The sequence below is a fragment of the Botryllus schlosseri genome, chromosome 13 (assembly GCF_051294905.1).
Source record: "Botryllus schlosseri isolate E-star chromosome 13, Bs_hap1, whole genome shotgun sequence".
Classification (NCBI taxonomy): domain Eukaryota; kingdom Metazoa; phylum Chordata; class Ascidiacea; order Stolidobranchia; family Styelidae; genus Botryllus; species Botryllus schlosseri.
In genome coordinates this window covers 8,194,416-8,207,868 of record NC_137248.1, presented here as the reverse complement: position 1 = coordinate 8,207,868, position 13,453 = coordinate 8,194,416, and the positions used below count along the sequence as shown (strand labels likewise).

General features: G+C 42.5%; 1 protein-coding gene across 1 annotated transcript; it reads left to right on the top strand.

Annotated features, from left to right (window-relative positions):
* The first annotated feature begins 424 nt into the window (after nucleotides 1–424).
* Nucleotides 425–10,338, top strand: LOC145454786 (uncharacterized). The gene is made up of 4 exons (XM_080332768.1): nucleotides 425–606; nucleotides 4,652–4,745; nucleotides 6,605–7,266; nucleotides 8,864–10,338. The coding sequence occupies exons 1-4, from the start codon at nucleotides 568–570 to the stop codon at nucleotides 9,815–9,817; spliced, it is 1,749 nt and encodes a 582-aa protein (XP_080188894.1). The 5' UTR covers nucleotides 425–567; the 3' UTR covers nucleotides 9,818–10,338.
* Nucleotides 10,339–13,453: the final 3,115 nt, after the last annotated feature.

The window sequence follows — 13,453 nt, the reverse complement described above, 5'->3', positions numbered from 1 at the left end:
GAAAGGCCAAATCAGAAAGAGCAAAAAAATTCCATCTGATCGATAGCATTGATTTATTCGGACCTTAGACCTGTGACATCAGCTCTCGCGATGAATTTTAGTCGAGACGGCTAACAACCGAAATTTATGCAGCAGAATGCAGGAAGTCGTTGTAAGTCGCGTGCCGGCTTTAGATCGACGCCGATGTAGCATACGTGCGATACTTGGATACTATCGTGCCATATCGAGTGTTGGGTATTCCGCATAACCAAACCTCAATACTGTATGCGAGGACAGAATAATTCACAGCTTCAAGGCAAAGATGATTCGTGCGTAGGTAGATCATTTCGTAAAACTGGAAACGAATGTCAGTTTAATGTAACTGAAGCTAATTACGTGCTACTGCGGACACTAGCGTTATTTGTGTGATCAATTTTATGTATTCTTGAATATTGCAATTAGCAGCTTGTTTAGGAGGGGTAGAATTTATAAATAGCGCACAGCTTCTCGCTGGGATTGTACTGTAGTAATAGGCTATATCGTTGGACAGTTCGCCTGTGATTCCAAATTTCCGCCACCGTTGCTGCAATGGAGGATCAAGTACCTATGCGTTTGAATCATGACAAGGTAAACAAACATTCGTATATGCATTGTCGGTTGTAGTCAATTGAACACTCACACATGCATGTTTCTGCGCAAGCTATGAGTTATGTACCGAATACTGGAAACATGTCTGGAGTGCACGTGAAGTGAGGTAGTGTAGAAATATTTAATATAGTTATTGGAATTGTCTTGGGAGTCTGAATTTTGGTCCTCGACGAGATCGCTCGGGGACGCGAGCTCTATTGGAAGTTCAGTAATATTACACAAAGTTCATGACCTCTAGGTCTAGTTTAGGCGATTGCGGACAATTTTCCTGATCGCTGACCTTTCTAGGGATTTTGATTTGTTTTTATGCGTTTTGGGATATGTTGTAGTTAATGTAGTATTTTAGCTGTGCGACAGACTGGTACACGTGGACAGCCCAAGGTTTCGCAACACCGAACTAGAGAGATTGCACCATAAATGCATTTTTAAATTCAAACAGCTTGGGCTATATATTATCGATGAACATTGTCCAGCCAGAAACGAAATTGGCCAGAGTAAAACAATATCTGCAATGAAATTAAATTTGCAATTGTACAATGTACATTGTACAATCCCCATAATTTGTTGGTTTAACAATATTATTTAGCCTACCCTTTGTTCAGCTATATGTATTGAATAACAGTTTAAGCCAATTCTTCCTTAAGTCGGTTGCAAAATATCTTTATGTTTCCATCTTTCGTTGAGAATACAAAATACATATGGATATTTATCTCAAGTTCATCTCTAAGGGTTATCTCGACAATTTGAATTCATATCTTCAATATGTTGGGATGAGATTTCCAAATGTCACCGTTAAACTGATTTTCTGTGACGTAGGACTGCAATTCTATAAAGATAACTAGTGCGGAGAAAATAGGTAGCATCGGTAATTTTGAATTATACCACAATGTCACCGGCCGTGTATTACTGCGTCAGCGTCAGTATAAATGATTGCGTTTACGAAAAGGCTATACTTGCGGCAGAATTACGATCACTATAATATCACACATTTATCGCGATTATTCGCGTTTAATCTCCCTCCTATGGATCAATACATAATAAATCCATTATGCAATGACTAGATAACTACTAACAAAGTAAATATCAAGAATACTATGTATTGTAACGTATGTAGCAATCACTTAGTTGTTATGACTTGTCATTTCATTCGTCATATCCCAGCAGTCAATGTGTATAAAATTGTCGAAACTTCAATCGAATTGTCCATTGTTTATACCAGCCCAGCGACGTTTTATCCCACCTCAAATTATTTCTTTAATGAAAAAAAATACGTTGGTGTTTATATCAATAATTGAGCAATAACTGTGTTATGATTTCATCAAAATTGTACTAAACATGAAATACCGTAGGCCCATTCTAGACCAACTTGAATAGTTAAATCATGGGCACACATTGTTTTTATGGCTGTCGCGTGTTCCGGTCATACACGACTCTGTCAAAATCGGCATTAGCCATGGTCTTCATTCGACAGTGTTGCAAAAACAACGCAAGATCTACCAGTATATATATATTTTGGGGTTTCGAACCATACCGATAGATTTTACACGCACTCAGTTTGCGAGGCATTATATCACATGGTTCGAATATGTGGTACCACAATCCACTTCCACATAGTATTTCGCTCCCGGTCTCTTGGCTGATGACGCATGGTTTATACCTGGTCCCGAAGGGAATTCAACAAGTCAAAGAATGTGATCCCCATTTAATCAGAGCCCAGCCAAATCATGACATCATCGCTGAATAATTTATAGTTGTACTGATTTCGAACCGCGTATACTTCCATGATGTGTAAGGGAGAGTGCATCTCGTTTGATTTTACGATGTACTTCCTTTGATTCGATTTGATCAACCAGCAAACTTGCTTGGAATTATCATATTGATTACTGCCTGGAATAGCAGATCAAGGTGTATCTTTGTTCCAACCATTGCATCGTTAAACAATGTCTTATAGCATCTCGATCGAAATTACAGTTATGCCAACGCTATCGGCAGTCTACTTTATAAAAGCATATTACGCGACACTGGCATTATTGGTGGCCACGAGTATTTTTATATCTGATATAAAACTTTCAACTTGGCAATGAAAGGATTGAGTTGGCGTATAGTATTACCTCGAAAACCGGTAATATGTTTTGTTTATGATGCAAAGCATGTGTGAGGTGTATTTGATAACGCTCTCAGTAAAGGCACTTCCGTTACGTCAAAGCCTTTTAGGAACATAACGATATGGGATTGTAAACGCATAATATGTAGGGTTAGTAAAAATGCCATTACATATCTACAATCCGCTCAGTTCAGTTTATCAATAATTTCATCACTTCAAAACAACATAAGATTGAGATAAAATGTAAATGCAGGAAGGAGTCTGAACGGCTGGTAGTCTTCTAAACAAACACGCACCTTGACCTAGAACATGTAAGTAAGAGGCATGTACGTACGTCGTACAGTACACTGTACAGTTCACTGATAAAAATGTTTGTGTAATCTGTGCAGTGATCAGCGTGTAGTGTGCGCTGTGCAGTGCAGTTGTCCAGGGTCCCGGTACGCTTTTCGCTCGCCTCGTAGCAGGGTAGGTATATTCCGTGATTTATTATATACAAATGCGATTCACTACATTACCCTGCCAACAGAAACTGTCGGCTGGCAAATAAGTCGGCAAATCTGGCATCGTATTCGTATTTTCAGCTCATGCCATATCGGCAAGACGTTGAACTATGAGCGGGCAACTTCTCCGATCGGCGGGCCTGATATGGTAAAATGAAGTACTTGGCGGTCCGGATTACAGAATCGATACATTAATCGCGAATCGCGGATTTATCCACCAATGGGATAAATCAGGATTACCATATTTTGGAATGCGGAAAGGAGCACAGTTTTTCAAAATCCTAAAAGTTCATTTACCGAAATTAAAAATAGCTGACTCGTGATGTTGACTAAAAAAAGGTCACTCTGACTCGTCTCCCGAATGACCCGCTCGAATGTCCGCGTTGCCTATTTCGTGTCATTTATGCCGATTTTCACTTGACCCTGGCCATTAGACTAGTTGTAAACGCTGTAAAGGAGGACGAATTGTCAGAAAAAAGGACATTTCCAATTTCCTGAAAAAGGACTTGTATGGTAACCCTAAATAAATCGTATTTAATGTAGACTTCAAGTTTAAAGCATTAGAGACCAGTTACAGAATATAATGAATTTGTTAACCTAAACTAGCCTACTTCAATAGCTGTTGATGTCAATCAGACATCTGTGGTCGATCAAAGTTGTCAACAAATACTTTGAACTCTGGCTGCATGTCTGGTGTAGAAACCCTTAGTAAAGACTGCAGGAGGTGCACGTGAATATCAGTTATATTTATATTGGAACGCAGCCTTGTTTTGTTAATGTTTATGGTCGATAAAGATATTGCTTGCTCGCAAATTTAATGTAGACCCGAACAGAACAAGTACTTTCATGACCCTCCTTCTCAGGTTGGCAAACTTGGATTCACTCTGTGACGCATAAAAATTGCCACTATTTTCAGATTATAATTTCACTTTCAGGGCAGAAACTCTATGCGGACCGCTCAAAATCCTGCCCGCGGGCTATATTGCCCACCCCTGAACTATGTTTGAGTTGAATTCTGTCTTTCTGATGGTCCTGGCTTTTATAGAATCGGGACCGCTCATGATAGATATGATTAATAGAACCAAGTTTGGTCCATTGTGGCAATTGTAGTCATGGTGTATTATGCGATGATGCCGAGATTGGGTGTTATGAATAATGAATGCACGAACCGCTTCATTAAACCGCAGTGACCGTGTCTAGGGATATTAAGAAATGTAAACATCCCAAATCAATATTACGTGCTGAAGTGATCGAAATTGCCGAATGCAGGAGGGGTAACATTCGAGGGCTGGCTTGGCCTTAACTGCATGCTTAGTAAAATTTTCAACCCGCATTGAAGATGCAGTGGTATGAGATTATTTCTAAATCCTCGATCATGTACCGCGATCGATGTTAAAGGCCTCATTATATCTTTATTCAGGATACCGAAAGACCGCTATCATCATACGAAGTCACGTTAGAGATTCAGAAAGAGCCAACGGAGAAGGCTGAACTCGTTTCCACAGAAAATGAAGGTATATGTAAGACGATAACTGAAGCTTTCTGTAGAAAAGGTCGCACTCTATACATTCTCCAAAACTATAGGTTTTGACATCGATTTCATCAATGATTAGAATACGCAAAACCGAGATTGGCACAGGTTGAAACATGGCCAAAATGGCCGTGGTTGAACTAATTCAAGGACTCGCTCAGTGACAGTCGTTGCCGTTGCAAGTGCCGCGAATAATTAATTTCCGACGGAGAAAACAATTGGTTCGGTTAAGCATGTATGCCTGTTTTTTGACAGCGTAGAAACTGAAATCATTGTGTGTGGTTGTTGCAGCAAAACCTCGGTGCATAATACGGTATAAGACATGAGGGAAATAATGTGTTGACTTGCACGGACATAGAATGCAAATCGCTGTACCGTGTAGTACTAAAGCAGGGGTGTCAAACGTACGACCCGCCAGGCCATTTCATCTGGCCCGCGGAGCCATTCTGAGTAAATTGAAAAATTATTGTATTATCCATGGCACAGGGGTGTCACAGGTCAGTAGATTAAAAATGCTTATTTTTTCCAGCACACTTGTAGTAACAAATATCGAGATTAACCTTCATTAAATAATCCCTCAATACAAAAAATGTCGAGGATATCCATAGGCCTCATTATAGCCAGCCTACTGCGGTGTTGTGGTTGCGCTCTGGTTCAGGGACGAAACAGTACTTCGTCAGCAAGACCCCCCCCCTTCCCCCCCAAAAAAAAATGTTCCTGCTCCAACGCCAGAACCAAACTTCTGAGGGTATCGCTTCTCACCCCACATTCGCGGCGGAACTTTTCACCATGACCGGTAAGGAACGTTTTACTGTTATAGGGGTTCCGTGTTTAAAAGTGTCGCGCATGCCAGTAACAAATCCATATTCATATTCAGGATGGAATGTTGTGTATAACATTGGTAATTGCATATAATGCTATTAATTTTTCATCCTCTTTCAGTCCACACGTGATAGCATTGACTAGCAGAGCTGACTGAGTTGGTGACTTCAGATAGCATCATGGCCTGGACCCAACGGGGCCAGGTTGCGCGTCTTACAAATCAATGCTCAAAAGATTCAGTATCCTCAACATAAAACGATATGCGGAAATTGCCAAGTTTATGTATCAATTCCACGGTGGCCACTGCCCCGAAAATTTCAACGTCCGCGTTTGCAGTTAAGTCTCGCGCATCCATCCCAATGCAGACGCAGGGATGAGGCCATTTTACAATGGAAGCTAAGGGAGCATAGAAATATGCCAACTTATATCGTCGTTAGCAGCACTGTTTTAGCGGTTCATAACTCTATTCGGGCCAATTCCATTGTTCGCGAATAAAGGTATTACTACTTAATACCGCTGTGATCCGTGATCCATAATTTTATCTATATAAATATATGCTTGATAACAAAGTTGACTGGTCCGGCCCGCGAGTGATTTCAAGGTTTCAATCCGGCCCGCGACGCAATTTGAGTTTGACACCCCTGTACTAAAGCATTTTTCAGTTGCTCAGACTTTGCGATCAGACAAAATGTTAGTATGAATCTTTCTGTTCATTTTTTCACGCATGAGCGCAGTTACGGGTAATGTGTTACTAGAAAACTCGGGTTGAAATCGAATCCCTTGGGTATACGTCTTACTTCCCCGGCCTCACCGAACAGAACATGCACGCTTACTGCCTGCTACTTCCCAGGTCGCACCACGATACTGAGAAAGTAGTAAAATATTGATTAGCTTTGCTCGGGTGGGAATCAAGTCCCCGCCAAACGCCGTGGCTTCAAAAGATATCATTAGGAGAAATCAATAAGTCTCTTATAATGTCGTTCTTTTCTTGAAATAACACATGTCTTGCAATCGTGACAGATGGAAAGGATGTATCGCCCAATGTCGAAATTGGCGATGCAAATCACGAAATAGAAGCAGCGAAGCCAGAGACAGCCGCTGCCGAACCAGGCGACGCTGAAAATCAAAACAATGAACTTGATAATGACGTAGCTCACTCCGTGGGTGCTGATGCGGAACACACCACAGAAGTCGCGACTGACGAACCAGCGGATCTGAATGTCATGCCTCAGGAACTCCCGGATCCGGAGCCCAGCGGTGAAGTGCCGAATGATTTTCCGGTAGTACCCGATCAGAAAGAAGAACCGGAAGCGTTAAGATCTCCGGATATGGACTTTCCACCTCCACCCCCGCAAGAAGAAGAAGCGCCAGTAGCATCATCTCCTGATCAAGAAGTTAACATACAAGAATCTCCCGACCAAGAGATACCCGCCGCAGCTTCCGCAGACCAAGATTCGCGGATCAACGAAGAATTGCGTCCGGAGACAATGCCGGATATCAGCTCGGGTGTAGATCAGGAACCGATTCAAACTGACGACGCGCAAACGCAGGATCCCACTTTAGATACTCCAGATCACAATTCCCAACCAGAGCCTACAGCAGATCATGTTGTTGCCCCTGATGTTGAGATTTCCGCCCCCGACACGCCCGCCGATGAAACTACGCAAGGCGATGACGCGCAGGTCAGTGTGACATTTATGGTTTTTCCGTATCGGTCCTTGTATGAGGAATTTGTTATCGGTTTGCTTACTTGCTTTTAGGACAGTTTCGGCCATGACTTCTATTCGCTTCCTTGTATGACTAATGACCATTGACCATGGCCACGATTCCAAATTAGTATCAATCAATCAGGTTTATTAATATTTTCATCGTTTCAAAACATCACAAGACTGCGATACAATGAAAAGATAGGAAGGTGTCGAAACAACTTGGAGTAGCCATTAAGATCTGACACCTACGTTAGCCTAGGCGAAGCAAATAAGAGGCATGCACTGCACATTGAATGAAAAGTAATGCAGAGAATATAAGTATGGAATAATACAAGACGGAATTCGTTGTTCATGAGATCATGACATCTCTACGTGCATGCGGCCTATTTCTTGTTGTTATACCACTGCCGAGAACTGAATGACAGTGAAACATGTCGTGGCTAGTACGAGAATTTTGTCACGAAAATGTTGATTTCCAGTAAAGCAGTGACAATCGGCGTCCTGATCTACCGCGCGGTGGCGTGGCTAAGTTGGTGAATTGTCCCGACTATCTGATCGCAAAATTATTGCGCTTGGTGCGGCGTTGTGCGTCTTTCCAATAGTATTACGGAACGGCTCTTGAAATCGATCAAAGCTACTTTCCTTGGCTTGCGCAACGTTAATAGATCCCGGTTTGGAAACTATATTTTCCAATTACTTCGAATTACATTGTATGATTTGGATTTTGTTACGTAGAAAGTAGTTTGGGATATGTTTTTATCACCCGTGTTCAAGTGTTCATGCGTGATATTGCAATACCAGCTGGGTTGGGTGGCGAGATAGCGTAGTGGTATAATCCACTGCTGCAACATCAGTGGGTTGCGGGTTCGAGTCTGACCGAGGTCAACTCGAGAATTCTCACCGAAGTGTTTGAGGTTTATCTAGGCTCCTCCCCGTCACGTCATCCGTATAAGCGGTGTCTTATAAAAACCTAGAAGTGAGCCGTGCCACAATTCGGCATCTACGGAATAAATATGGATGAAATTGGCCAGGTGTAAATGAGCATCAATGACCATGACCATAGTAGTCGACAGACACCATGAATATCCCAAACAAACAAACGTCCCGTATATTTTCTTGGAAAATTGTTGCGCTGAGTGATGCGTTGTTTCAATAGTATTAAATCGGGAGCGACTCATGAAATCGCTCAAGGCTACTTTTCTTGGACTGTGCAATGTTAATATATCCCGGTTTGGGATCTATATTTTTAAATTACTTCCAGTAACATTATATACTTTGTAAAGTAGAAAGTAGTTTTGGCATATGTTTTTGCTTGCCTGTGTCACTATGATTTTGGACTACTTCCACTCAACAGTTTTTAGTTTCTTAGGCGAAACTAGCCCTCGAATACATACTTTTTTGCTTATTTGTAAAGAGTTCGCTATTTCTACTTGTAATCGAATATAAATTAGTGACGTACTTCTACTTCTACTGGAGCATGAACGACGACTACTTTAACCATTTCTGTATCACTATACCCTGTCTCTATAATACACGAGTTGATTTTCAAAATTCATCCCACTCTTCACAGAAATCCGCAGACGGCATTACCACAGACGCCATCGCCGAACCGCAGCCAGCAGAAGACCAATCGCAAGCCAGTCCAGTCACAGAACCGCAGCAGGAAGACGCAGACGGTTCTAGTACAGATCCGCAGCTTGCGGAAATTCAATCAGAATCCGATCCGGTTGACACCCAACAAGAGCCTAGCACCGAGCCTGCGGAAGTTCAACCAGTACCTGACTTACCGGCGGAAACGCAGCAAGACGTTACTAACGGTGCAAGCGTTGAGCCGCAAGCAACAGAAACACAACCGCCTCCAGAAGAAATCGCGGAAACACAGCAACCTGATTCCAGTGAAGCCGCAACGCCAACTACACAGCCACAGACCGAGGCCGAAAACACAAATACGTCATCCCCCGCCGCGCACGAACAACCGCAAGAACAGGAAACGGTTAGCAATCAAGAGACAGAGGATTCGCAGAATGAACCGCAGGCTGAAACGCAACTCCAAGGCGCGGCATTGACAGCAGAGGCAGCAGAAAGCGCAGCAGAACAGCCGATGGCTAGCGAACAGGTTACATCGACTCAAGATATTGCCGAAAGCCAGGACGAATCTTCGAAAGATTCAACTGCAGTTACTGCAGAGCAGGTGCACAACGAGGTAGAGAATGTACAAGACACGAAAGAGCCGATTCCTGCAACGATAGAAGTAGAAAACGCACCTGACAAGCATGACGAGCCTCCGCCTACCACAGACGCAACGGAAACACCGGCTGTTACGTCACAAGAAGAGCAGAAAACCGAACAACAAGTCGCTGCTAAAGGCGATGACGATCGAAGAGCAGGCTCCGCCATGACCCCGGATACGGAATTAGCTGACGTGCCGTTGGATGAAGGAGCTAAGGCTGAGCAGCCGCCCGCGGAAGGCGAGCCTATAGAAGCCCCAGAAAAGGCGAAAAAGGGCTGCTGCGTGATATTATAGCTTGCGTTCTGAAGCAGCGATACGTCCTGTTCTGAGAACCGTGAATTCTAGGAAATTTTGCGATCGGGGATTACACCGACGGGCGGGCGCCTACGAGGCGTCAAGTATCATCGACATCCATTGAAAACATATTACAGCGTCTATCCCACACACGTCACACAATGTACTATAATTTGAATACAGGTACGGGTATTGATACTCTTTCGCAGAACGTGTCAGGCTCTATCTCGCCCGGTAGTACGCGCGAACGCAGAGCCTTTCTGATGGATATTTACATATCTCTTTGAGGAATGACGTCACACTGTTCGATATTGTTGTTGGCATATTTCCGTTTTATATGCAATTGGCATTGTCGCAGTTACGAACGCAACAGCATGTTTCGTAGGTTTTTATGACTTCTCGAATTGCGTATAAATGATTGTTCGAAAGCACGTTGAGCCTGTAGCTCTGTAAGTCTGTATATTTATTCAACTTCGGTCGTTTCATTCTTGTGTTATGAGTAAATCAAATCATTCGTTTCAGCGACGTTGAATGCTGGTCGCGGGGAGGGTTTTCGTGAAGGGTGGTCGTGAAGAGCTTGTAGTTAGGTTCAGTCGCGAAAAATAAAGGAGTACGGGATGATCTTACGCTCCGGATGCTATAATCGAAGGCAACTTGTTGGACAACGGAATGCCTCATTTACCGTACTTCTGGGGGTCGCCGAGGCATACTGACCTACTTTGAATAGGTCTGGACCGCGGAAGGTTTTCAAATAGGAAATTGTGCCGCGACCATAGAAAGGTTGGGAACCGCTGTCATATTTGAGTGTCTTGAATTACGACAATATTGCGCATCAGCAATCGCTAATATCAGGGGTGTCAAACATCCGGCCCGCGAAGCAATTCTGACTAGATTAAAGAATGCGTGATTATCCAGCACATTTCTAGCAAATGTTGAGTTTTTAGTAACAAATACTACCATTAAATAGTCCCCAAGACAGTAAATGTCGACTATGTTCATAGGCCACGTTATAACCACCCGACAGCAGTGTTGTGGTTTCTAGTCGCGATTAGGAGCAGGTCGCTGGCATTGTCACCCGATTCCAACATGGCAAGAAAGTGCATGCATACTCATTTCAGAGTTTTACAGAAAAACTCAACAAAAACTAGTTATTCACAGAAGTGAAATCGCCAATGTGAAAATAAAATAGCTACAAAAAACTATAATTCAAATATCTGTGGTCGCACTGCTGCATCACTTCTGACTAAAAAGGTCTCCGGCCTCAAGAGAAACACGAATCGCGATGTAATTAATAACAATATAGAGCAAATTCCAGCTTCCGCGTTTACATTTAATTCTTTTGCATTCCTCACAACGCACATATCCGCAGTGTGGACGCCAGTACACCACTAAAACATAGAAATAGAGCATAGAAATATGCACACTTATATCATAGCTAGAGTCACTGTTTTATCTGTTAATAACTGTATTCAGCCATCCGATCATCGTATTATTGCCAATTCCAAAGGTGCAGCTATCATCCATAATAATAATATTGCGTATATAGGCTGGTTAGTGGAGTATTCAAATGAAAAACAAGGGCATGTATGTTGAGGAACTTTAGTGCGGCGCGCCATGCAGGGAGCTGAAGTTTTGAATCTAGAATTGTGCAAATTGCACCACATGTTAAACCCTCCACACATTGACCGTCGAAGCAATGGTAACATTATAAACTACGCCAACAAAATAACCGTTCTCTCAAAGAAATGAGCACAGTGCGTCTTGTTGATAAACAACTTTGCAACACTTATATCGTTCCGAGGTATATAGCTTTGCCTCCCGTGTTTCAACTGTGAGATTAAAAAGATATTGCCTGCGGTTATCCCGGATGAATCCACGTTGACGAAACGAGCGTACAGTAACCTCCGCAGCTGAATGGTACATGTCCTGTCCATCTCTACACCTCATAGGGGTGGTTAAAATATTCAGCTGGTCCTAAATGCCGATAGTGGTGTGCCTTATTTCAACTATAACAGAAGATACAAGCATCCAACTAACACCTACCGCTTGTGGATGTAACATGAGCAAAAGCATCTCATACTTAAAACAATCATGATGAGTCCTAAATCTTCATCAGCAAGGGCCAGTGCAATACAAACTTTAACGTGGGCTGCAAGTATAGCCTCCTAAAACGATAGCGCGTCCGTGTTGTAGCTTGTGTCAATAAATATCTGAACTTTGTTCAGCCTTATGGGAAATTCTAGCATTTACTGTGACTGATGATTGATGATATTCGCGAGTCCAAAATCGAACTCCTTTCCAAGTATAATCTAACACAGCTATCGTTTCCGGTTTCGTCACTGCACTACACACAATGCACACTGCACACTGCACAGTGTACAGACGAAGTATGATTAAATATTCACGACGCACTGGTCGCAGGCATGAGTGTTTCGGCTATTTTGGCGGAAAACAGGAGCTTCTGAACATATCGCTTTATGTTTATAGGCTATTCATACGAAAATAAACAGAGTTAGTTAGTAATACAATGTGCAGAGCAAAGAGTTGATGTCGACATGTCGCTATTCAAATATTTAGTAAGGTATTGTTTCATGCATAAAGCATCACATGCATCGTCACTCGTCAGTATATGTGTGATTTTAACAATACGCGTATTGTTAAAATCACACATATGCTGACGATGCGTGCCCGCGTGCATAGAACAGTTGCGGACAGTATATCAACTATTAGCGAGGGTCGTCGACGCTGTGTAAGCTTATTGAAAAAAAGAATGAATATAGGGAGGTGAAAATGTGGGAGGTGGACCGTGCAGCTTGACGTTACACCCATAGAGCACAGTATTGATAAGGATACGATGATACATTTTGTTATCTGCAAAGTAGGACAAAACACATTTAGTCGGCTGGGCCTCCCATACATTTTGAATTTTGAGGTGTTGCAATTACGGCACTGCATGATTTGATACGCCAGTTTTCGCACGGGTACTGTCGTTGTTTATCTTCGCACCATTTTATGAGGGAGGGCGCGGGCCTACAACGTGATATCCGCTGACGGGATTGAACTTTGAGCATGCCTATTATAGCCTACGTCTATACTTGAAGATATTGCGACAAAGCACGTGTTATGCTTTTATTTATTGTATTACTATACTTCGTATTTGAGTGGAGTAACAAGAATTCAATAGGCCACCGACAATGGCGAATAATGATTGAACTGATAATATGAAGAGTCGGACGATATCGGCTAAGTTCATTTCTTTTGTTTTGATTTCAGTCGTACAACATGTGGAAGGGTAGCAAGTAGGGATGGTGTGAACCTCTGAAAGGTTCGGGTTCTTGTAAACGCGAACCTTTTTGAAAGGTTCTGTGTGAACACGAACGTGAACCTCGTGACGTCATATTGCTAATTCCAACCCTATCTTTCAATGAAGTGATAGCCTATATTAATACACACGATACCTAACGAAGACTCGGGCCACATAATGTCACATTGCTGAAGTACATATTGGCGTATTTAAACGTCGCTAAATGTATCAACCGTGGTTATGAAGGCATATAATAATCTCATAAAATCAATACATTCCGTCGCAATGCCAACAATTTCGACGAGGAATTACCAGGGAATATAAGCTTACGC